This window comes from Schistocerca nitens, chromosome 3, assembly GCF_023898315.1.
Source record: "Schistocerca nitens isolate TAMUIC-IGC-003100 chromosome 3, iqSchNite1.1, whole genome shotgun sequence".
Taxonomy (NCBI): Eukaryota; Metazoa; Arthropoda; class Insecta; order Orthoptera; family Acrididae; genus Schistocerca; species Schistocerca nitens.
The window spans coordinates 741,842,408-741,869,778 of record NC_064616.1 but is presented as its reverse complement, the minus strand read 5'-3'; the positions used below and the strand labels follow the sequence as shown (position 1 = coordinate 741,869,778).

The following is a 27,371-nucleotide window of genomic DNA, read 5'->3' as shown; positions in this document are numbered from 1 at the left end:
GTGTCAACATTTAAAAGTAGCTTTCTAAAAAAATTATATAGACAGTCCATAAAAAATAAAGCCATGGACAACCTTAAGATTAAAATACCATATGAGAGTAAATGGGAAATTTATATAATGGCCTGAACAAGTCAAGACATGACACTACTCGCATTCTACAAAAAAATATTGCAATACGTTAAGGGAAGTCATTAATATGTCCAGAAATATGCATATTGTAACAGAAATTAACAGTGCAGACAGTAACATTAAAATTATTTGGGATATTGTGAAATGGAAGGCAGAACAACCAGTCATTGTACAAGATACTATCACAAACTGAATGCAAATGTTGTGAATCATAATAAACAAGCTGTGAGTGTTTTTAACTATCACTTTCTGAACACACAAGCAAAAATAGAACTAAACGGTTGAGATGAGAAAGCAAGAGAACATATTAAAAATGTCATGTTACTATGGTGTTGATGGCATTTCAAAGAGAATTGTTAAGAGGTGGTTTAACTAGAAATGTCCTTTCTGATATATATGCATCATTAGCACAGGGAATTCTTCCAGACCATTTAAAATATGCCAATGTTGAACCTCTTTATAAGAAAGATGGCAAGAAAGAGTTAAACAACTATCTTTCACTTTCCTTACTGATGTCTTTCTCCAAAATATTCGAAAAAGTAATGTATCCAAGAGCAGTTCCTCATTTGAATGGAACCAGTGTGCTTAACACATCACAATTTGAACTCCAGAAACGCTGCTCGACTGAGAATCCTTTTTATATATACACTGACCAAATACTGCAAATGTTAAGTAATAAAATATCTCCAGCTGACGTTCTTTGTGATCTTTCCAAGGCGTTTGATTGTGTAGATCGTGTTAATCTCTTAGAAAAACTTAAATTTTATGCAACTGATGGCTCTACAAAAAACCTGGTGTGAATCATATTTAACAAATAGAACGCAAAAATTTTTGATGAACAATTCAGAGAAAGTTGGAAGCAGAGAAAATGACAGGAAAAAATTATGAAGGGAATCCCATACAGTTCAATTTGGGATCTACTCCTAATCCTTATATATGAAAATGACCTTTCACTTACTATCCATCAAGCAGAATCATTATTTTTTGCAGAGAATCCCAGTATTGTCACAGATCTCTCTAAAGAGAAAGCGACAGAAAAAATTGTTAATGAGGTTTTTCAAAGTATTGTTAGTAAATGGTTCTCCAAAAGTGGACTCACCCTAAATTTTAAGAAAGTACTCTATGTTCAGTTCTGTAAACAAACAGAGTCATGTCAGCAATTGATGTAGTACTTCAACAGGTGTCTGTAAATGGAGTAGAATGCTGCAAAATTTTTCGTGTACATATTGATGTGAACTTGAAGTGAAGAAGCATATTAAAGAATTAATTTCAGCTACTTTTTTTCTTCATATAGTTGCTAGTCTTGGAAACAAACGAATCAACCTGTAAATATTTTGAATACTTCTACTCAATAATTTTTATGTGACAGTATTATGGAATGTCTCATAACTTAGGAAAAAATTACTGATAGCACAAAATCGATCGCTAAGAATGGTCTGGGGTGTGCACCTGCAGTCATCTTGCAAGCTATTCATCGAGGTGTTAGGAGTTTGGTTGGTTGGTTGGTTTTGGGGGAACAGACCAAACAGCGAGGTCATCGGTCTCATCGGATTAGGGAAGGACAGGGAAGGAAGTCGGCCGTGCCCTTGCAGAGGAACCATCCCGGCATTTGCCTGGAGCGATTTAGGGAAATCACGGAAAACCTAAATCAGGATGGCCGGACGCGGGATTGAACCGTCGTCCTCCCGAATGCGAGTCCAGTGTGCTAACCACTGCGCCACCTCGCTCGGTGTTAGGAGTTTCATAACATATATATTCGCTAGTGAAATTCGTCATAAATAGTTCACAACAATTTGAGAAGAATGGTGAAGGTCATATGTACAACACTAGAAGGAAAAAAACGGTCTTTTTACCCATTATCAAAGTTGTCAGTGCCACAGAAAGGTGTTCAGTATGCATCAACAAAATTATTTTATGATTTGCCTAATAACATGAAACGTCTAATATGAACCATAGCCAAGATTTAAATATAAACTAGAATCATTTCTTGCAGACAGCTTCTTCTATTCAGTAGAAGAATTTTTATTTGAGAATTGGTAGCCTGTATGAAAAATCCTAGCTTTTAAGTGTAATTGCATGATCAGGACTGAAAAATAATATGTTCATTAATGTTAATACTAATCATGTGTACATATTCTGAAAATTGATTCGTTCCATATCATTTCGATAAAAATGAAGATGTTCAAATGATCTATGGAACATGTGACTAACAAACTAACGAGCATTGCCTTGCTGATCTGCAGCATCATTTGAAGTTGACTCTGTTGCTCTGTTATTGACATATGCTGTCAGTGTCTCGATTCCTTCCAAGGGTAAAAATGCTAGTTTCAGCTATCATATGTGACATCTTTAATTTAGCAAAGGCTTTCACTCGCAAAGAAAGTTTCTTCATACTCATGGTGTGCGCCATAACTGCATTGTCTACCAGGAGTATTTTGAGTCTTTGTTTGTGTTCTACATAAATAATAACGTCGCATACAGAAGAGGACGATTCCATATGGGCCATCAAATTCTGCTGTGTCACTTAGATGCAAGCTGAATTGAGTGTACATAAATGATATCAATAAAAGAAAAAAATAATGTTTGTTCTTTGTAAACTCATTTGTATTTACTCTTTTTTAAAAGTTGATGTTAATATGTTATTAATAGTAATAGTTCCTTGATATTATCAGTGAATAACGGTTTTAACCTACAGACAGTCAGATGAAATAATTTTTCTGCAGGTACATATGCAAGATTAAACACGATAGTCTGTCTCTCCAGCTTAGAGTGCAGTGTGACGTGGTGTTTATATAATACGTAAGAGCTCTTTAGCCTGCATTGTATGTAGATATGGCCTTACATATCTTAGACCTGGACGACAATGCAGTATTAACTATGTATCTTTTCTGATGTATGACGGAGGGAGACTTAAAACTTTCAAAACAGCTCTGAATTTGATGAAAACGCAAGAACTTGCTTTCTTGTCTGGTGTGTGGCGGAAGGTACTTTGTGCACCACCGCCATTTCCCCCCTTTCCTGTTCCAGTCGCGGAATGCTCATGGTAAGAACGATTGCTGGTAAGTCTCCCTGTGATCTAAAATCTCTCTAACTTTTAGCTTCGCTGTCTTTTCGTGAGATATTTGTAGGAGGAAGCACTATATTGGTTGAGTCAAATGAAGGGGAACTAAAACAAACCTGAAATTTGCCACATGGTTCTGTTGTAATCTCATGAAAATGCTTGAAATCGACTGGAAAATTTCACACACACACACAAGACCAAAATACAGTAAACAATTATTTAAAGAAAAATTAATTTTTAATATGCAACGTTTTTAAATCGGACTAAAAGTTATAAAATAATTTCTCCTAGCCCCATATAGGTTCCTAACTGCTTACAGATATTCCATAAAATTTGTGATTGTGAATTTTTAATAGATATGACAATACTTGTAAGGTTTAAAACGATAAACGTGGGGCGACTGCAATATGTAATTGATGCGAGAATTTTTCACCTCCTCTGCGTGCGTCCCACGTTTTTCATTTCAAATCTTACAAATATTTTTATGGCTATTAAAAATTCACAATCACAAATTTTCTGGATTATCTATATTTGGTTAGGAATCTGTATGGACCTAACATAAATAAATTTACACTTTTTAGTTTTATTTAAAAACGTGGTATATTAAAAATTCATTTTTATTTAAATAATTGTTACATTTCGTTGCCGAACTAGTATCGTGCACACGCCCATCTTCAGTGGTATCTGCTTCACAGAAAACAATGAAATGACAAAACAAGAAGTGTACTCTGCTGAGTGGCTTAAGTCTGTGTGTAACAAACGGATGGCGATAAACTTCGATGCGTTGCAGAGGGTGTCTTGAGGAAGAAAGTGAGTATAGGAACACATGTCATTCAGCGCTGCACGAGGATGTCGAATTTACTCCTATCGCTAGGCCACCATTCCGACAGCAGAGACGGGTTACCTACGACGATTGACATAGGCGGTGTTGTCAGAGTCGTCGACACGTTTCACGTAAAAGCTAAGTTGGCTGCTGAAGAAGTAGTTTAATAGCAGGCGCTGGCTCCGCCAAATTCGACGTACTGAAACGTCTCTGAATGGCATTTCCGAACATGGTTTCCTACCCTCAATATTTTGCTCGTGACATCCTCTACAATCCCTATAAACCTGTACCGTTTTGTTACGGCTCGTGTTCTAAAATGGCATGTCTTCAGAATTTTCTAGTTGTAGAGCACCACATATAGAAGTCAAGAAAACAAGTGACAGTATTGCGTTGTTGGTCCTCAACACCCAACAAACGGGTGTAGGAGACAAGATGCCAGTAACGAACAAGACTAGCGGCTGCTCGCATGTACTTAGAAATGTTAATTTTATAGAAGAAACCAGATATTCGCTGACTTGGAACGATTTCTAAATCTCAGAGCGAACTGATGATGCGAAGAGCAAAGTCTAGATGAGCACGAAGACTTAGAACAGCTATCAAATCGTAAAAATTGTGGATGTTCTGCAGTATTAGTTAACTGATTTTCGGCTTACAATGTCTTCATCAAATACCATAAAAGTGGGCAGTTTTGTGACTTAGTTATTACTTCGTGACAACAACGCCCTGTGGCTTTCTATTCTTGAATACAACTCGGGTGAACATTCAACATATTGTTCTGCTGCAGGCTGTTCTTGCATAGTGCTGCCGTTAATGTTGGAAGCTATAAGTACATGCATTACACCTGAGTTGGTCATAAAGACATTTGGTTTGAAGGTGGAAAAAGGTGTTTGTAGATTTATAGGAAATTTTATGCTACTGCCGATAAATATGAAGAGACTAACGGTAGGTAAGTTGATATAAATAAGTTATATGGACAGACCATTCTGTGTGAGAGTTAAATTTTACAAAAAATTTCTTCAAACGATTGGAAAGCGGAAAAAGTTAAAAAAAAGTGTGTGAAACCTTATGGGACTTAACTGCTAAGGTCATCAGTCCCTAAACTAACACACTATTTAACCTAAATTATCCAAAGGACAAACACACACACCCATGCCGAGGGAGGACTTGAACCTCCGCCGGGACCAGCCGCACAGTCCATGACTGCAGCGCCCTAGACCACTCGGCTAATCCCGCGCGGCGGAAAAAGTTAATGCCATAGATTATAGGGGTAATTTTGCGACAGCGCACACACCTGCGGAAACAAATGTGAAATTGTTCAAAACAAATGTCATTAATTAAATTACAGACAGAGATGCATTGTGGGCTTAATTATCGTATGACAGTGAAATTTGGTATATATGCTATCACATTAATGCGTATCCGATTTACTCTGGAAAAAATTCTTTCCAGTTTTGGTCACCAGGTGCAAATCTGGCGCTGTACATTGTTTGAATGGCGGTATGACATCCACGGTGTCATTTGACAAAGCCATAACATGAGTGAACAGTATAAGTATCGAGAAGAGAGACCATGCACTGCTAGTCAAACTGTTTTATGTGAACGCCAACAATTACAGTGCTGCATTGAGAGAATATTGCCGACTGGAAGGAGCTCAATGTCATTAAACGGTTTAAAGAAGATCGTAATGAAATTCGAAAACACGGGTGAGTTGATGTGGCACCTATCCTGGTGAAATAATTCACACTGCTGCTGTTGCTCTAATTGACCATGCAGAATATTCCCCGGGTAGTGTTAGTGCTCGTGTAGTGTCTCGAAAGTTGTCCATGACATGATCAACAGCACAGAAAGTTTTGCCCTCCATTTTACACTGGTACCCGAACAAAATCTAGACGGGGCAGCAACTAAAATCTCACGATCCGCAGCAACGTTCTGAATTTGCTCTTCGGCTTTTGGAACTGATCTAAGTTGATGGCAGGTGCCTAAGCAATATTCGGTTCTAGGCGCTACAGTCTGGAACCGCGCGACCGCTACGGTCCTAGGTTCGAATCCTGCCTCGGGCATGGATGTGTGTGATGTCCTTAGGTTAGTTAGGTTTAAGTAGTTCTAAGTTCTAGGGGACTTATGACCTCAGCAGTTGAGTCCCATAGTGCTCAGAGCCATTTGAATCATTTTTTTGAGCAATATTCTATAGAGTGACGAGGCACATTTTACAGTACAGGGTACAATGAATACACCGAACTGCCGAATGTGGGGTACTGTTAAACAGCGTGTTTTACACGAAGAGCCATTGCATTCTCAGTGCATGACTGTGTGGTTTGGATTCACAAGCCCCTTACTCTCGGTCCTTTCTTCTTTGAATCGAATACGACCAGAGGGCGTGTCACGTGTACCATGACGTCTGCACGTTATCGAGACCTCCTTGTACAGTACATGATTCCTGCTATGGAAGAGTGTAACTGTCTAGAAACCACTGTTTTCATGCAAGATGGGGTAGCAAATCACGTCGCTCGTCTAGTGAAATATGTGGTTAATGCAATCTTCCACCAACATGTTATCTCCAGAAGTTTGCCAGATGCATGGCCTGCAAGATCACCTGATGTGAATCCACGTGGCTTTTGGCATTTACTGGGGACTCGTTCGGTCTCTGGCTGATGTTAAGGTCAGTACGCAGGAACAAGTTGCCCACATTCCACCGGAACAGCTGCGAGCGGCTGTTGAGTTGGGTTGGGTTGTTTGGGGGAGGAGACCAGACAGCGAGGTTATCGGTCTCATCGGATTAGAGAAGGATGGGGAAGGAAGTCGGCTGTGCCCTTTCAAAGGAACCATCCCGGCATTTGCCTGGAGCGATTCAGGGAAATCACGGAATACCTAAATCAGGATAGCCGGACGCGGGTTTGAACCGTCGTCCTCCCGAATGCGAGTCCAGTGTGCTAACCACTGTGCCACCTCGCTCGGTCGAGCGACTGTTAATGTCGTCGTTTTAGGGATGCGGTATCCCGTCGACGTGTGCAGTGCTCGTAGTGAACAAATTGTGTAAGCGGCAGTTAATAACAAAATCACAATTATGCCTTTCTCACTTGATTGATCTTTTCTGCCAACATCCTGTTTCTAATCCATTGCATGTGGAAATATTTCCATTCACGACGCTAGATTTGCACCTGGTGACAAAAAGAGGAGCTAATTTTGTTTTCCAACATAATTGGGTTCCGCGTTAAAGCATTAGAATATCTACCAAATTTCGCTGCCATATGACAATTACAGCCCACACAGGACCTCTGTGATAAGCTGCACTTTAATCATAACCACGTGGTATATTCCCTACCGTTTGACATGCCCGCAACATCACCAGGCGGCATTCAGAACTCGCGGCGGGCAATGGTCATAATGTTTCAGCTCATCAGTGTAAGTTAGCATCTCAGTTTCAGGCTAGCAACATAAAAAATGGAACATCGTAATGTATGCAGCAAAAGAAAGAAGAGGTTCGTACCTTCGTAGAGCCTTCCCCAACCAGTGACGTGCGCCGTGTGGCCGACGAAGCTCCTGTCGTCGGTGGGCACGCAGATGGGGATGATGTTGGGCTGGAAGGCGACGGGCTCGTAGAAGCGCAGCAGCGCCAGGTCGTACTCGAAGGTGCGTGGGTCGAACTGCGGGTGCGACGCCACGATCTGCACGCGCCGCTCCTGGAAGCCGTACGGCTCGTCCTCCGTGGACACATCGTGCTCCCCCAGTCGCAGCAGCAAGTCACTCGGCGGCACGCTGCACCAACACACAACACAACACCGCTTTACAAAACACACCTATCCTTTAACTTTCATCGTTGAACCAGTTCATATAGCAGCCCAGATAATGTATGTACGCTGCTGACCACTAAAATTGTTCACGAGGAAGAGTAGAATGTAAATTTTACTTATTGCTGTTTTCATTGTAGTCGGAAGAATACACGATTTAATTTAAATGACTCTAACTCGGCTGCGCATCGAGTCGAATAGAGCTTTGATGACCGATACAGGTACATCATTCCATGCTATTTCTACTCTACGTCAGTGTTCGTCAGTCATCGTGGCCGACGAGGGGTGTCGTGTTAGTCTCTCGGCAACCCACGGACGGATGTCTTCAGTGGGTGACAGAGCTAGCGAACTGGCTGGCCAGGACAGCATGGATAACATGCGGTCTTGAATCACTTTGTTGAAAGACAACATTATAGCGACATAAGAGACACAAAGAAATGTAACACCTCCTGTCCAAATTACTAAGACTGAGAATCATAGATGATCGTGTTTCGTATATAGTGGCATCCTATAGCATAATAATAGCTGCTGGGTCTATAAGATGATTGCGAACGCAATCTGACAAGGTTCGATGATGTTTGGTTCGTGGGGCGCTCAACAGCGCGGTCATCAGCACCCGTACGAAGTCCCAATTTTTACACAATCCATTTTCTTTTACACAGTCCAATCTAGCCACTGTCACGGATGATGATGATGAAATGATGAGGACAACACAAACACCCAGTCCCTGGGCACAGAAAATCCCAACCCGGACGGGAATCGAACGTGGAACCCCGTGATCCAGAGGCAGTAACGCTAGCCACCAGGCCATGAGCTCCTCGAAGCCTCCACACACGGATACAAACAGTGCTGGGCTTCATGCAGCAACAGGACTCGTCGGAAAAGACGCGGTGCCACTACTGTGTCCAGTGTTGTAGGACGTACCGCTGTCGGCGTCTCTTTCTCTGCTTCCGTATCAGGGGAAGCCATAGCAATAGCCGCGCTCCTGATGTTGTTGCACTGTCCGTGCGGATACTCGTCTTGCTACAAACAAGCCTATTTCCCCACTCATGGTGTGTGACGTGGCTGTACAACCCCTCACGGCCGAGCTACCAACATGTGTTTCCTTTCGGGCGCTAGTCGTGTGGTTCTCTTGAGATCTAGCATTAAGTTGTATAGGGTGGCAAAACCAAACTGGTCCAGAAAATATTTACAATAAGACTGACGCTGGATTGACCGTTATTAATGAGCCTCATAGAAGATGGAAATGGCCAGCGCTGACGTCGATGCAGCGCTGTGCTCGATTTAGCAAACTGCGAGATATGCGTAGCAGTTCTTGATGACAGACAGCAGCAATGGCATTGTCAGTGTTCTGCTGTAGCTCTTCTAGTGTGTGAGAATTATTTCAATACACTTTACCTTTCAGTTTGCCCAGGGGTAAAAATCACAAGAAGAGAGATCAGATGATCGAAATGGCCATGATATTACACTGCCACCGTTGATTGTCCGCCCGTCATCGAACTTCTAATGTACTCGCGACAAGGTTGTCGAGTCTGTGTGTGCTGTTACTTCGTCTTGATGAAAATATCATCACAGTCGTTCGTCTTCTGTGAGTTGAACTCCTTATGGATTAAACAGTTCCTGGACGTGTATCTTGTCATGATGCAGACACCAGAAGTTGCGCACCGAACACCGATTTTGTGTTTATGTAACGTCTCTTCAAAGTACTGATGGGGATTTTCTGATGTATAGTAGCGCGTATTTGAGAGTTCATATACCTCGACAGGCTTAACCAAGCCTCATTTGAAGAAATCAAAAACTATGACAATTGATTGGTTCATCGAAATCATAGTTTCCAACATATTGTTATTTCTCCTGTTCATCTACAAGGCTCAATTTCGAGCTAATCTTATTAACATTTCCGGTTCAGTTTTATTTTGCTCGTCCAGTATACGACCCTCGGCCCTCCTAAACCGTATTGATTCAGTATTCGCATTCCAGCCGTGGGATCCCGAGCAACGCTAGCAGCAATATCAAGGAACAGTAAACCGCAATCTTGGTAGGCTACAGTTAAACCACTTTCGAATTCTGACTGCTGATAGACATATTTACTTCTTACACGAAGCATAATACTATCCCGTTGCAACCAACCACCTGTGAAATCCGATTTCTCAATGACAAATCTGCTGTGTAATCTTTCTTTATGTATATAATATAGATGGAGTTCCCCCTGTGTACTCCGTGTGGTTGACCAGAAATGCTAATCATTTGTATATCTAAGTAAGTATAGTACTTTGTGCCGATTTCTCGTCTGTAGAATGCGACATTCATGGTATTGCCATTTTAATGATTAGCAGGGTGTCATACAAAATCTTTACACACTTCTAGCGACTGTAGAACTTCGAAATTTCTTTGAATGTATGTTCTGTTAGACAAATAAAAGGAAACACTGCATTTGTTTCGTTGCTTGTTGGATTATATTTAATCCAGAGTCCAATAAGAATCGAGAAGCTGCAGCGCGCTGAAGACGTGGTAAATGGCTAAATGACATTCTTGTGCGTTGCGGTGAAGTTCGAGGGATTTACACTAGAATCTCTGACAGTGGCGTAACTAGGGTAAGTGGTGCCAAAGCAAACTTCGACTTTATGCCCCCCATTCCCTTTCCACCACGTCGCCCCACTTAGCGACTTTATCCATTTCGTCTTTATCTTTTTATCTAGACGTACAATTACAGATTCCTGATTGATGAACAAAACTCTCTCATCTCAGGAGGGCATTAAATTACAACACATTATGGTTGAAATGGGGACTAGGCACGTTTTGATTGATTTAAAAAGCGATGAAAAAGTGAACGTCATTGCTGGCAGAATAATGATACTGTTCCGTTCTATTTAGCTTTCTGACAAGTACGTATTGAACATATAGCCAAGATTATTATTCTTATTATGTTCTTAAACTTCATCGCGCTGTCCTTCGCTGGATGAAGGCACTTAGCTTAACATGGGACTTACATCACAATCTCTGATATAATGATGACCTTTCTTCTTGAAAAGCTAATAGGAACTTAAAATGAAGTAACTGTGACATACCCCAGAAAATGAAATTAGTTGACTCGGTGGGAATAGGTTGCACACAGATCTCGAAGTCTCTTATGGTTTTATATACTCCCCAGAATGCTAACTGTGGGTATGAAGGTACCTAGCAGATCATGTAGCCAACAGTCTTCGTGAAGTCTGAGAGACGCAGAAAGTGCATAATTACCCTATTTCACAAGAGGGCATGTGCGACTGAGAGTTAACTGACGGCTGTCGTCTTCGTCAGACGAAAAAGGAAGCTACAGCAACCAGTTTCCTGCTAAATTTAGTATTAGACTGAAGGAAACCCGAAAATAAAACGAAAGCTTTCGCTATAATTGCAACGCCACAAAGGAAGTAGAATTTAGACTAACCAAATTTTCGGTATTGAAACATCTGAAACTCGGCTACCAAGCAACATCTTCCTGCATTTCTCTTACCCTCGAGTTGTTAACGAATTATACAGAAGAATGAACTATATCGTAAAATTTACACTACATTCATACTTCCGTACAGCTGTGAAATTTCAATTGAATTTTGAATTAGTATAAGACGGCTGCGATGCGGAACCCTTTCTAGAAAAGAGCTGCTCGAAACAGTTGTTAGACGCTCTGACATCATAACATCTCAACATAACCAACCATTTCATTTATATACGCATCTGGACGTTAGTGTTCTATGAATACGAAATGAATACTGAGTTCAAGTTTTTGTTGATAATACACACATACGGCAGGTTCAGGATGACAGTAAAAACCATACTTACTTCTCTACACAATGCGCCGCTGTGACGGCCCAGTTTTCGTTCAGAAGAGCAGCCCCACACTTGTGCAGGTACGTCGACGTACGCCACTGTCGCAGAGATATCTGCGTAGAAATAACATTTTAACAATTAGTATCTCATAAGAGAAATAATAACATACGTATAATTCATAGAGCTGATAAATTGATTCAGAAATTAAGTTCCTTGTACAGGGTACAACAGTAAAATACAGGCTACAGTATTTTTTTAAATGTCCTATTCAGTAATGAAGTGTAATGTTTGGGATCCATCCCATAGTTATTTTCAGCTAAATCGCAGAAAGCTGGGAGTTTGGCAAGACGGTTCCCAACGAGGGAATTTTAGGGCGGATTTACCAGTACCGGCATTGGTCTCACAACCGATAGAAACTTTCTGAGAACCTATTCTTTGTCCACGTGATTAATGATTCAAAAGACGTAACACCATAAGTTCCAAATATGATCAACTGAGGGCAAAACGTGTGACTTCATACTGCTTAAAATAGTGTCACTGCTCTTGAGAGCCATGCGGCTGGTGTGAAATTTAAGTGAAATATCATTACATTACTGTAAAAGTGTACTGGCTATACTGCAGATAAATGATGGTTAATGTGTCTACACCACCCCGACAAAATATCGTCCCGTTATCATTAAGTTTTCGGTAAATATAAGATATGGTTGGGAGTCGTAATTGAAGAAGCCCTAAATAGCACTTAGGCTTTGTGGCACTAGGAGAAGAGCATTATTTAGTTGTGTTGTCGTATACTGTAGCAAAAACTGATGCCTCCACCTATTCTACATTTTGCTGTGGGTAAATCTTCGACGTCCGCGTTCTTGGAAGAAGCATAAATCTCACCGTTTCTATGATTTACCATCCGGGTGCACACTACAAAGTGCCACTATCAGTTTCTTGAATGAGCAGCCCCTGTGCGCGGTACACAGAATAAAACGAATGATTTGCCTGCGTCGCGTTTGACTTAGACGCGTGTATTCATCCTACAAAAGGTTGGCAGTAAAGTTCTAAGGGCAACCATCTAGCATTGTAATAATGTGGCTTTATTCCAACACGTATTTTCATGAGATTCATAATTATGGATGGAACTTTAGGTGCATTCAGCTGTATTCCATTGTTATTCGTTAATATAATCCATTTAGCTCTTTAATTGATGGTATCCGCATGATAGACTGTAAAATTATATAGTTTCACATTCAGATGTGCTTATGGCAGTCCTGTTCAATCGAAACTTCTAGGTACGTAAAGTTTCCTGCCTATCCAACGAAAACTATATAACTTAGTTTTCATTGAGCAGGCATGAAACTTCGGTTACTGTGTATCTGGCCTTGATATTGGTTTGCGCACATGGAATATTTTATGCCTACAGTAGTACAATTGATTTTCGGTGTGGTTAGGTTTCGGATAACTTCATGTACTTCAGTGTTTCGGCTGAGTTGGACTGCATCAAGAACGTCTGAAGAGGAAATTGCAGTGGTCAAAACAAATGTTGCATATCGCCGAAACTTTAAAATTAAACGTTGTGGTCCAGAATTACGTTATGATATCAATGCATTGGTTTGTTTGTAATGTAATTCTGGCAGACACAGTCCATGTTGCTACCGTGAGGGGGCAGTATATACAATCTATGGCAACCGTGTTACCTGTAAAGATTGCATCACTCATGATGTGTGTCATTACGAGAGTTGTGTTACTTCAGGATGTTACAGGCAACAATAACGTATGATCAGAGGCTCAGTATAGTCATTCTAATGGAGCAGGAAACGAGACAAGTGGACGTGTCAATGAATGTCACTGTTAGGCAAGGTGATGTCTGTAGAATATGGAATAAGTTTCGAGTGGCAGGAGCGGTTGAGGATATTCACAGCAATGGCAGAGGAACAAAATCAACAGGTGCAGGGGCTATATCTGCGTACAGCAGCAAGCAAAAACCCTCAACACAATGCTACATGTCTACGGTGACAGTTCCAAACAGTTACAGGAGTGTAGGTGGCAACACAAACGATACGGAATAGGCTCCATGAACAAGGATTACATGCCAGAAGAACTCTGAAACGTACATCTCTAAATAGGATTCGCAGAGGGGATCGTGTTGCATGAGCACTAAGCTACTCCGTGTAGACTAGGCAACAATGGGACGCCACGCTCTTTTCTGATGAGACCCGTATCAGCATCCACCCTGAAAATACTCGTGTTCGTGTTTGGAGACAACGAGGACAAAGTTTAGCCTGTGACTGTATCGCAGACCGCCACCATTATCAACCCAGTTCTGTCGTGTTTTGGGGTGGAATCATTTATTGCCGTAGGACACCAATTGTGCAATACATGGGAGGATGACTGGTGAGAAGTATCAGGACGACATCCTTGCAGGCATTGTGGCTCCGTTTGGTGAACATACTGGAGCGGGATTCACGCTGATGGACAACAATGCCCGGCCCCGTCGTCACAAACTTGTGGTCACATTCCTAGGGCAACACAGAATCAGACTGAAAGAATGTTCTCCATATTATCCATTTCTTATCGCCACTGAGAATGCATGGGACATGCTAAAATGAGCGCTTTGCAATCGTTCTGTCCCTTCAGAGACCTTACAGAGCCTCATAGGCGACGCTGTAGAGGAATGGAACTATATCTGACAGTTTCACCTGGACAGTATGGTAATCAATATGCCTAACCCCATTCAAAAGTGTATCCAATTACGAGGAGGGCTAATTGCTTCATAAACAATGTGTTGGGCCATATGACAGTGAGAAGAAACCTTTTGTAAGATTTGATTTTTGTTTTTATTTTGTTCTTATCAAGTGGAAATGTGTTTAAATTGCTTATTTTTGTTTTCTTGTAACTGTACCTGACAGAAAAAAACTCAGCTTTGTTTCCTATTATTTCCAGTATTGACAATAAAACAATATGCAACATTTATTTTGATCACTGTATAACTTCGAAATAGATCCTGTAATTAAGCAGTATCAAGAAAACAGCTGAATGGATTATCCAACATCAGTATATTAATAAATATGTAATGTCTCTCACTCTCTAATAATTACACTCTTAGATAAAGACAGCCTTCTAAATTATAAACTGGTGCGGTATTGGAGTTTTCCACAGAGACATCCATATAATAAATATTCTCGGTATCCAAGCGGAAAGTAGAAGGTTGTATTGTGTTGTGTGCTTTCGCAAGATAATTTCGCCCCAGGTGAAGTCACTCCACTAACAGTAAGACGTATAAGAGAAACACAACGGTCATGCCACTTGGACAGCTCCTGACTATGAAGACGCTGAATAGTAAAAGGAGACATTTTCCATTGCAGACTGTATATTTATGTCATCTATTTGCAATGGTATTGTCCAGTTCCGACTACCACGTCATTATCAAGCATGTACAGGGTGAATCACCTAAAACTTGCACCGCAAATATTGAGGATATAGGAAGCACTATTAATGTTTCAAAAAAATGGTTCAAATGGCTCTGAGCACTATGGGACTTAACATCTAAGGTCATCAGTCCCCTAGAACTTAGAACTAGTTAAACCTAACTAACCTAAGGACATCACACACATCCATGCCCAAGGCAGGATTCGAACCTGCGACCGTAGCAGTCGCGCGGTTCCGGACTGAAGCGCCTAGAACCGCAAGACCACCGCGGCCGGCTATTAATGTTTCACACAATGGATTTGTTCAAAATGTGTGTTAAATCTTATGGGACTTAACTGCTAAGGTCATCAATCCCTAAGCTTACACACTATTTAACCTAAATTATCCAAAGGACAAACAGACACGCCCATGCCCGAGGGAGGACTCGAACCTCCGCCGGAACCAGCCGCACAATGGATTTGTAGTCAGAGGCTCGTACTGTTAGCCAATCAGCAGATTGTAATAATACTTTTTGTGCAAACATACACTTTTTTAAATGAAACAATGGCTATTGACATTAATAAACTAAAAGTTCGGTAAATTAGAATTCATTTGTGTTTGTTGCAGTATTCTAGTGCGAGTCGTTTACGAAACGCCGTATTCTGAAAAGTTCCCACACTGACACTTGTATAATATCTGTTGTAACACACACTAAAGAACAAGACAAGTGCATACGCTAGTTATGTGGATTTCGACCGGTAACGAGACAACTGACCATCACAGGTTGTGTTCAAAATTACCACGGGCAGTGGCAATACATGCTTCCAGTCTGCTATGGAACAACTGCTGCATTCGTGCTATAATTTCAGCGGAGATGTCCGATCAGGCTGCAGTAATACATCGTTGCACACCATTGGGTATATCTGGTATGTCCTCGAATACAGTGCCTTTCAGCTTTCCCCACAGGAAGAAGTTTACAGGCACCAAATGCGGGTAACAAGCTTGCCGAGGTACATATCGTCTGCGTACAATCGAAAGCTTTGAAAACAATTTGTGAAGACATTCCGTAGTACGTCGTACACTACTGGCTGGACAACCATCATGTTGGTACCACAGATTCCTTCTAGTCTGCAGAGGAACGTCTTCTAGGATACGTGGAAGATGGTCTGTTAGGAGTCTGCGGTACTTGTGCGTTCAGTGTGCCCTCTATGAAAAACGGGCCTATGAGGTGATGGTTCAGTATCCCACACCACACACTTGCACTACATGGATTCTGACGTACTACCTTACGAAGCCGACGGGGTTTGTCAACAGACCAATAGTGCATATTTCGGCGGTTACCTGGCCACGATTGGTAAATGTGGCTTTATCACTAAACAAGATACATGATACATCTATAGTATCCTGTACTAACGCCACCTTATACAGAAGTTAACACGATTCTCGTAATCGTTTGCATGCAGCTCTTGGAACCTATGTCGATAGAGAACGCATAGGACACTTGCCTCATCCATGCCACTTCCCCGAGGGACTGCGCTGGAACTAATGCGCAGATCAACTGCAACAGCAGCAAGAACATTAATTTCCCCTTTTTCTGTCGTCACTTGTTTAGGTCTGTTACGTTGTCTAGGTGTTACACAACCACTTTCACGTAACTGATCGAAGTATTTAATAAATAATTACCGAGATGGTTGATGTTCATTGGCACATCTTGTCGAATACGCCGTATTGCATTCTTCCTGCACTTTCGATACACAATCGAAAGCTTTGAAAACAATTTGTGAAGACATTCCGTAGTACTTCGTACACTATTGGCTGGACAACCATCATGTTGGTACCACAGATTCCTTCTAGTCTGCAGAGGAACGTCTTCTAGTACACCATGAGCATGTCGGCTTTTTCTGTCTTGATAAGTCCCATCATCCGCTCACGACCTCCTGTTTGGACTGTCACGCACTAATTGACTAGCAAGTGGCAGTGCACTCAAGGAACACAGAAGTACAATGTAAATAGAGATGAAATGTCGTGTGGCTAGGGCCTCCCGTCGGGTAGACCGTTCGCCTGGTGCAGGTCTTTTGAGTTGACGCCACTTCGGCGACCTGCGCGTCGATGGGGATGAAATGATGATGATTAGGACAACACAACACCCAGTCCCTGAGCGGAGAAAATCTCCGACCCAGCCGGGAATCGAACCCGGGCCCTTAGGATTGACAGTCTGTCACGCTGACCACTCAGCTACCGGAGGCGGACATGTAAATAGAGATAACAACATCGTACCTAGCCACTGCTGTGTCGTCCGAACAAGACAGAGCAAGGACAAAAGCACCAGAGGCGCGAAGATGCGAGCTGGTGCCAGTGTCATAGAGTTCCACCAGCGCCACGGGCGGCGGTGAGGAGGAAGATATCAACTTCGCCTCGGCCAACTGCCGGCCGAGTAAAATCCGCAAATGACCGCACGACAACGGATAGAAGCCTTCTCGGAAGATAAAGGAGCAGCTCTCGCCCACTTGATTATAGATCATCATCCAGGGCAGACTTAGATAGGGAACGCCGTTTAGTGAACTGTAGAATTGTTGTAATTGCATTTGCTACGTACTGTGAAGTTTATCTACGATTGTTTCCACATAGCCATGGAGGACAAATTGTGTTATATTACAAGGAGTGTTGCAGAATTAATGACTCAACTAGTCACAAAGATAAGTAAACTCACTTACCTCACTTTGTACTAATTTGTTTTAGTGTTGTAGAGCTTTCGTTGTCCTATGCCCTGGGTTATAGCTGTGTAATAGTGGCAGGGAGAAACTGTCTTACTGTGTACCGCACCATAGCCGTTTCACGAACTCACAAACTCTGCCTACCGTAACAACAGTGGCAACTTGGCCTCCACAACAGTACCGACGAGGCCTTTACAAAAGTAGCGACGAGAGTTTACAAAAGCAACTACGCAGGTTGAATGGTACAAACAAGTGTCGTCGTGGGAACTTCCCAGAATACAATATCTCGTAAACGACTCGTACGAGAATCCTGCAACATAAACCACTGACATTGTAATATACCCTACTCTTAGTTTCTTAATGCCAAAACGCAAGATCCATTTAAGAAGGGTATGTTTGCCAAAAATACACTTTCTAAATATTATTACAATCTGTTGATTGGCTATCAATACGTGCCCCTGACTACCAATTAATTCTGTGAAAACAACACATCAGTAGCACTTTCCACTTCCGCAATATTTGCAGTGCAAGGTTTAGGTGATTCATCCTGCATACATTAACAGTACGCAATTTCAGTTGTGCTTCGCACATTATATGATGAGGTCTTCCAGTGAACAGATGGAGTCTTCGTCCTCAAGTCATACGGTATATAGATCTTTTACACATTTTACTGCTCTTTCTTTTGTATTCGATATAAAGCATATTGTTATTCATATGTGGCTTCACATGCAGACTGATAATTTGATTCGCATGCGACATCCCTTGCGACATGGTGCGTATTGTTAAAATATATGTCCTTGATAATGACATGGCAGACGAATTTAGGCAATAGTACAGCAAATAAATGACATAAATATACTGTTTACAATGGACAATGCTTCATTTTATGAAATATTTCGATGATGTGGACCCCCTCATAAACAAGATTATCGAGCCGGTTTTCACTTAACCCCCACGGGGCTTGGACACCGAGAAAACTTTGTACACTCGATACTAAGTTATTCCGTTTCGTCCATCCCTTCCGTCCCAGCAGTCTCTGCCAGCTCTACTTGGAAACAACATTGGCGTCATCTCTTTATATGACTGGCTTCACTTTGCCATTAAAGAGGACAATGGGTTCGGTATAGTTTGTTGATAAAACCTTTAAGCTATTTTTCCTGTATGCATTTACTTTTCTCGGGGCAGTGAATTTTTTATGTAAGACTATCAAAAGAAGTGAAACGTAGTTGTCAGGCTAGAATTCATTTACACCAGCGCAACTGTGATTGAGATGACATTCTAGACTTAAGTGGAGTGCACGCTATAACGAACATGTTAATCGTAGAGCATACATCACTCAAGAGTAACTTAATATCGTTTAGGAACACCCCTGAGGCTGTGGTCAACGTCATTTCTCGGCTGCATCGTCTCCCCCTGAGGTTCTGATCATGCCAGAGCTTCTGAGGAGTTTGAAACGTATAGAAGGAAGCAAGGACACGTGCAAACTGAATCTGTTCGTTGTGTACGGCCAGGGGCATTGGTAACGCATTGCCTGTGAAAGGCTCCGTGTTTGAGTTTCGATGTGGCAAAAAAATCTTACGGAGTCACAAATGTTTCTAACTTACACTGTTCCAGAGCAAAGGAACTAAAGGTTATCATATAGTCTCCTTCCAGGACAGAATGCGCAAACTTTTTAACGTTGTGTCATTTCTTAGCTTATTTCCATAACTTCAAGGTATTATTTTTTTGTTTCTTCAATGTAAATCTGTACCTGCATTTTTTCAATTGTGACGTTTCATTCCAATACATTAAATGTCTCAAAATGATACAAAAAGTGAACATTTATTGATGTGGTAAGTATTTCTAAAAGGATGATGCAGTTTTCGAAGAGACGCACATTTTTAAATAATGAAACTAAACTAATGTTGAAGCTTCCTGGCAGATTAAAACTGTGTGCCGGACCGAACTCGAACTCGGGAACTTCGAATTCCGCGGGCACACTCCGCTGTAGAGTGATAATTTCACTCTAAACTGACGTTGCCAGAACAGCTGCATTTTTCACCTACAGGAAGCATTGCATTCCTCCTAGAACTGCTGCCCCTCTTTATTCATACTGTAACAGATTTTTTTTTGCCTGTAGTGGATGAAAGGCTGTTAAAAGTCACGTGGGTAGACGAAGAGCACTTCTCACATAATGGAAGTGTAAACGCACGTACCTGTGCACCGTACTGCACAACTATGCAAACTACTGAGACAATAAATAGGCATAAAACAAACTGTGGGAAAGATTCGTTGGAAGTGCCTTAAAGAAAAGTAATTAACCGACGAAAGAAGAGGCTTACAAAACACTGTTTAAGACCGATTATTCAGTATTTCTCATCAGTCTGGGACCCTTACCATATTGGGTTAATAGAAGAGACATCGTAGATTCAACGAAAAGTCGCACGCTTCGTCACGAAATCGTTCAGTCGGGAAGAGAGTGATACGGAGATTTTCAATGAACTCGAGTGGCAGATGCCATAAGAGAAGCATTGTGCATCACGGAGAAATTGAAAGAGCATACGTTCCAGGAAGACCCGGGCAACAAATTACTTCCTGCCACATACTATTCTATCGCTTGAGCCTTGTCACGCAGGGTCAGTCATCGTTAATCGGATTTGGCATGTTAATGTTTAAAGGGTGGTCGGATGCCCTTCCTGCCGCCACCCCATACCCCCCGGGACGTAATTAGTGTACCACAACTGTCTGCGTCGAGTGTAATCCGTGGAATAGTGCGAAAGTGTTTACATGTCTGCGAGCCGTGTAACTGAGGCGGAACATGGGGACCAGCCCGGTATTCACCGAGCGAGATGTGGAAAACCGCCTAAAACCACATCCAGGCTGGCCGGCAGATCGGCCCTCGTCGTTCCGCCGGGCGGATTCGATCCGGGGCCGGCGCGCCTACCCGAGTCCAGGAAGCAGCGCGTTAGCGCTCTCGGCTACGCTGGCGGGTCACTTCCTGCCACATACCTCTAACGAAATAATCAAATGAGAAAATCAGAGAAATTAGAGCTTTTACAAAAGTTTACCAACAATCATTGTTCCCACGAGCCATTCGCAAATTGAACTGGTGGGCCGGAGGGGGCGGGGGAGAGAATGGTACCAGGAGTACCCTTCGCCCCATATCGTAATGTGGCTTCCGCTTTATAGACCAGATGTAAATTAAAGGCTATCAGTCGGTGTAACACGTAACCGTTCAAGTAACAGACTTTTCAGTACTAGAAAAAAAAATGCTTGTATTCATTGCATTTTTGGGAGTAATACTTTTGGACTCAATAAATATTTTCACTTTTCTGTCAGTTTTACATGCAGTTGTATCTCTTTAATGGGAGAAAACGGAAGAGAGTGCAGGAGCACTTGTGGTGCGGCTGGTATCACATGCAGAAACAGTGGGCTAATTACGAGATTCCTTACCTGCCAAGGCCACTTCCCGAAGGATGCCTTCTGGCCGCCCACGATCCTCGCGTCTGGCACCAGGCGCCGCCCGCATACTGAAACACCACCACCACAATCACCTTACATCCTGGAGCCTACAGTCTATTCATCAACAGCAATTTATTGTTGCAATCTTCTTTTGGAAAACTGTGTATTTGCCCAGGCCGCAAGGAAAGATATAACGATTACTAGTGTAAGTAGCCTGTTTGTATGTTGGCAGCGCCATAGATTGTGTTAATATCGCTGACAGCGCTCTGCGCCCTCGGCAAGAGGTTCTGTGGTTGGACGGAATAGCAGTTAGCGAGTGGATAGAGAAGTCTATGAACATGTTTTTTCTTAGTGGAGACTCTGTGTTGGTAGGACATGCATTGCAAAGTGAGACGCAAGGAAATGTATGATGACGTATCTTTGATTGGTAATGTCTGGCCAGTGGAATTATTGACAACTATATAATTTTTGGATCTGGATGTTAAATGAATAATAAGGTAAAATTTTCTTAACACATTATTTGCTCTTCAACAAAATCTTTCTTTTGCTAACCATATGCCTCCTAGTAGTTAGAGTCTATAGTAGTTAGAATCTTTTTATTTAGCTGGCTGTAGTTCCTTTCTGAAGATTTTCTGTGAGGTGACTGAAATGAGTTTAGGCAATTAACAGTGTTGGAGGTAGTTTCATATGTCTTCAATTTAATGTTTTTGGGATTTTTATTATTGTTAAGATTTCTTGCAATTCAGGGCCATTCTTTTCTGTCAATTATTAGAAGTCATGTTGTTACAGTATAGCAGTCAGATTATGTTGGGTTTGTATATTGTGGGTAATAAATGAATAGATTAAGTTTGAGTTGTCTGTCGGGGAAAATTCTGTGTGTCAGCGTTTAAGTGATAAAAATAATTAAAGACTTAGTTTCACCAGTTTCGACCATTTAAATGGCCATATTCAGATCATATAATAGAAAGCAGTGTCTGCAAGGGTTATTAAAGCGAGAAACTTTGTCACAATCATGTTTACAATTTCAAACTCAAAAACTGTAGCTACAATATATATACGGTCTGCACCATTGTACTGTGTGGCGTAACAGATACATCATAATGAAGTGAGGCAACAGATGGAGCCATCTTATGTGCTGAAAATATCGGAATAAGCTAGTTAGCTGACAGAAATGGGCAGACTCCCAATGTTGCCTCGTATCATTATAATATGTCTGTTACACCGCACAATGCAATCGTGGGTAGCGTATACATATTGCAACCACAATTTTTGAGTTTGGAATTTTAAACTTGACTCTGAGAGAACGTCTCGCTTTAATAGCAACCACAATTTTTGAGTTTGGAATTTTAAACTTGACTCTGAGAGAACGTCTCGCTTTAATAGCTGATGTAGACACTGCTTTCAATTATGTGAACTGAAGACGGCCATTTAACTGGTCGAGACTAGTAATCATTCTATCCTTCTTTACAATCTTGGCAAATAAAAAGTCCTCCAAAAGAAGTGTACACTATATTTAAAGATCGTCTCGGGCAACACTGTCAATATCAGGTAATTATAATAGTAATTTAGCTGGTCATATTTTATTGACCGTTATTTTATTTCTAGGTGAACTCTGTAATATTGTTCTATTGTCATTAATGTTTATGTTAATTACTATAGTGAGTACCATTTAGATCATTAACACAAGCTTTTCATCAACGTTACAAACAGTTTCTTCAAAGAACGACATCACTTCTTCAAGAATGTAAATCTTCAGTTGGCATCAGCTTACCTTCTCTGTAATCGGCGTTGCTAAGATTTGCAAGAATCTCATCAATCCCTGAAAACAAATTGTCACAATTTATTACTGTGTATTTTCAGGAAGAAACATTTCAAAATCATATAAAATTGAAACTGTCAAGAAGTAAAAACTGCTTACAAAATAAAAATTATTGTAATATTTCCATCAGCTAGAATCAGTGAACCATACTATTTGATATTTGAATAAGGATCTATTTTATTTAATCATAATACATAACGTGTTATCTCCAGTAAGACAGTTGTAATACTCTTTGGGGTATGTAAATCATCCAACATACTATTACATCCAGAAAACTTTAGATTGTCAGTACCATGTTCTTGTTTGCTTCACTTATGTGACAAAACGTATATAACAGTAGGAAAATAAAGGCTCAGATGAAAGCTGTGAAACATGTACAAAAATATTCAAAAAACGCAGAGGCCCTGCAACAGAGCACACTTGTAACCACATTGGGCCCTGGGCTGGTGCACCTTCAGTTTACCTATCAGTTTTTAGTAGGTTGCACATTCGGAAGCTAATACTTAATCATGAGTGGCAGATCAGAAAACTGATATTTGTGATAGAAAGACATTTCTAAAATGCAGTCGGTGTAGATGGAAGAAGTGCTGGGAAATATTTTTTAATGGACTGAAGGAGAAACATGTATGAAAAACATAGGGAAAAAGCAACTAAATCAGACAATTGGTTAAAACTGAAAATCACGAAATAACATATGTGCTGTGTTTAAAGTACCTGGAGTGGTCACAGTAGGGGCAGCTGGCGTTGTGGTCGGGATGGTGGTGCTGGGTGTAGTAGTGGTGGTGGTGGTGGTGGTGGTGGTGGTTGTGCTTGTGCTGGGGGTAGCGGTAGAAGAGGTGGATGCAGAGGTGGAAGTGGGGGTTGTGGTGGTGGCGAGCGTATCTGGTGCCGCAGTGGTGCTGGCGCTGGTGGTTGTGGTGGTGGCGGTGCTGGTGGTGGTGGTGGTGGTGGCAGTGCTGGAGGTGGTGCTCGCCTCAGGCTGCGACAGCGACACCTCCACCCAGCCCGCACTCGTCGTCGCCTCGTCAGGACCTGCCTGGCTCGCTGCTGGTACAAACGTACACACTTTTTAATGGATTGTATCGTCATGGGACACTACATCATAACCCATAACACTTCCAGTTGAGTACAGAAGTCACCGCCAAATCGTGCTGCAATTAAACCACAAACACACATCCAAACCAGCCAGTGGAGCTAACTCTGTGGAGCAGATGAGATTCTGCTAGGGACCAGATGTTGCCTTACAAGGACGTAAACAAAACACCATCGTCTGGGATCACAACCGCGAGCTTTATCTTAGCCATTCTCAGAGAATGGCCACCAGCAAGCATTTGAACCTTTTGATGCAAGCTAGCTAGTGGACAATGAGAAGAAACTGTTCCTTGAAAAATGCTCGATGTGGTCACATATCAAGTCCACTCACACAATGCGGTCTTTTGTCTGTCTGCAGCCGATGTTGGCAGAACCACAGTGGCAAGAAAGAGTAACGACGAAAAAACTTTAGATGAAGAAGACATCACTTATTGCATCCACGACTGGAGGGAGAAGAATATTTCACGATCAGTCACGAAGAAACGATGCCACTGCACTGTGGAGACAGTGTGGAGGGGCTTAGACGAGGTTGTGGAAGGACCCATACACGGTGAGAGAGGCTTATTACACTGATTCCGCCTTGTTCGACTATTCCGAAGCCCGCAGTTAATTCTAGAAAAAGTTCCACGGAAATTTCAAATCGCTCTACTAACATGCCTGCTCTCCTAGAGGACGAGGCATGCTGCTTGCACGAACTCCGGGACATGTGGCGCTAGCTGCGCCGCACCAATCGGTATCATGTCACCGTGGCCAAATTCGGTTGTAACCAGTCGCTTGCACATAATTAGTCTTCAATTCCATAGTGAGATGGACTTGTTCACAGCAGATTCGAAGCCCTAAGTCCTTATTTGAGATGTTGACAAACGCCATTCACGCTTGACGATTTCCCTACAGTCTCATTTATCTTATTTTCTAATGTAATTTTTGAGTTTGTATACAGATGTGCACCACAATGCATAAAAACTGCAAGTTGCTGTTTATATGAACATGATGTCTAAATTAGTTTGAACTGCCCACGAAACCATGGGATGCTGTGAAGCAACGTGCGCGACAGAATTCTGTTCTAGGTTCACAGTTTCTGTTAATATGTATTAATGACTTCATATATATATATATATATATATATATATATATATATATATATATATATATATATATATATATATATATACATTTGCAGACAATACAAGCACCTGTATGAAAGATGTGGACGGACTGTTACTTAATTGAAGAGAAAAGTGTACACAGCTTCTGACACAGAACCTGCTTTAAAGTAAAATTTCATCTCAACTCATCAGCGAAGTCAAGATTTTAAATATGTAGGACTAAAGACAGAAATAAATATTTGTTGGGAGTATCACATTCATCGTCATGTGGAGAAACATTACTTCCTTCACGACTGAATTCCTAACATCAGTGTTAATGCCGATTGGCTTGCAACTAACAGGTTCAGTGATAGTCGTATGGGGAGAGGTGGACCAACTTCCTGGTGTTCACGTTCTTCGGACTAGTGATCGAGATGCAGTGTCAAGGTGCGGAACCAACGAAGAAATCATTTTACTAAAACTGTTTATATTTTTACGTATATTAATTTCCACATTTGTCAGCTACAGTTCGGAGATTAAGATAAAATAAAAACTTCGAGCCTCCAAAATGCAAAGTACCTTTAGAAATACAAGCTACGTTTATCACACGTTACTTTACAGTTGTTTGCCTGAGGCCCAGCCCACATGGATAGACTTGAGGTTTGACTGGTACCGCTCCAGTCAAGTAAAGAGGAACATGCACAGGCAGAGTGTGAGTGCTGTCACCAACAATTCTTACACGGCTTATGTGTCCACAGGGAAGAGACCGAGGAAAAGACACTCCCCAACGAAAAAAGAAGAACCAGAAAGTCCATATTCCCGAATGTAGCTGGAAATGACTGTGTTTTGAGAGTTTGTTAATATTATGGTCCTTAAATCAATGGCATGACACAAGTGGTTCTTAAATTTTTGGACGAATTGTTTTCAAATATTGTGTTTCTCTTTGTTTCAGTTCCTTTGAAGTTATGCTCAACAGATGCATTAAGCAATCATGTAAACAAATTATTATTATTATTATTATTATTATTACATTAAGTCACCATATTTTATTCTCATTATTATTAAAATCGTAGGCTCGTGGAAAGTGGGGTTAACGGCATGTTCTGTCTGGAGAGTGTCCAACACCACTAGTTCTCTGGTTTCGTCTCATCAGGAAGAATGGGCTACCATTTCTCCCCTAGTTCAGACACCTCACAGAAAGTGGCCCCAGCAGTGTTCAACCCGTCATAATGACGAAGGGTGGACGCACCCCATATTAGGGGTTTCAATGGGAATTTCAAACTTCGCTCAGTCTTGAAAGTGGTATTAGACAAATAAGTTATGAAAATAATTTTAAGGTTAGGTTTAAACCAGGTAGCCAATACCGTTATTCGAAACTATCGTTTTAACTTGAGCAATACCAATATGTTTTTCATAACGCGTTTAACCAATGGGGGCTGGAAGTTTTTTGTGTCCACCCTAAATTTTTTTTTTAGATATTCATTATTATGGGAGAAATTATCAGGAGAAAGAAAACTGGCGTTCTACGGATAGGAGCGTGCAATGTCAGATCCCATAATCGGGCAGGTAGGTTAGAAAATTTAGAAAGGGAAATGGATAGGTTAAAGTTAGATATAGTGGGAATTAGTGAAGTTCGGTGGCAGGAGGAACAAGACTTTTGGTCAGGTGAATACAGGTTTATAAATACAAAATCAAATAGAGGTAACACAGGAGTAGGTTTAATGATGAATAAAAAAAATAGGAGCGCGGGTAAGCTACTACAAACAGCATAGTGAACGCATTATTGTGGCCAAGATAGACACGAAGCCCACGCCTACTACAGTAGTACAAGTTTGTATGCCAACTAGCTCTGCAGATGACGAAGAAATTGAAGAAATGTATGATGAAATAAAAGAAATTATTCCGATAGTGAAGGGAGACGAAAATTTAATAGTCGTGGGTGACTGGAATTCGGTAGTAAGAAAAGGGAGAGAAGGAAACGTAGTAGGTGAATATGGATTGGGGGTAAGAAATGAAAGAGGAGGCCGCCTGGTAGAATTTTGCACAGAGCACAACTTAATCATAGCTAACACTTGGTTCAAGAATCATAAAAGAAGGTTGTATACATGGAAGAAGCCTGGAGATACTGACAGGTTTCAGATAGAGTATATGATGGTAAGACAGATATTTAGGAACCAGGTTTTAAATTGTAAGACATTTCCAGGGGCAGATGCAGACTC

At 41.4% G+C, this 27,371-nt stretch overlaps 1 protein-coding gene across 2 annotated transcripts in view; it reads right to left on the bottom strand.

The window, feature by feature from the left end:
• LOC126249744 (serine proteinase stubble-like) overlaps window positions 1-27,371 on the bottom strand; it is a 241,025-nt gene that overhangs the window by 11,087 nt on the left and 202,567 nt on the right. The window contains exons 4-8 of one of the 2 annotated variants that reach the window (XM_049951422.1): window positions 23,690-24,022; window positions 22,928-22,975; window positions 21,148-21,224; window positions 11,621-11,721; window positions 7,501-7,769 (exon numbers count right to left, since the gene is read on the bottom strand). In XM_049951422.1, the coding sequence (XP_049807379.1) occupies window positions 7,501-7,769; window positions 11,621-11,721; window positions 21,148-21,224; window positions 22,928-22,975; window positions 23,690-24,022 (828 nt within the window). The remainder of the gene's footprint in view (window positions 1-7,500; window positions 7,770-11,620; window positions 11,722-21,147; window positions 21,225-22,927; window positions 22,976-23,689; window positions 24,023-27,371) is intronic. The other variant, XM_049951423.1, reaches the window with a different exon arrangement.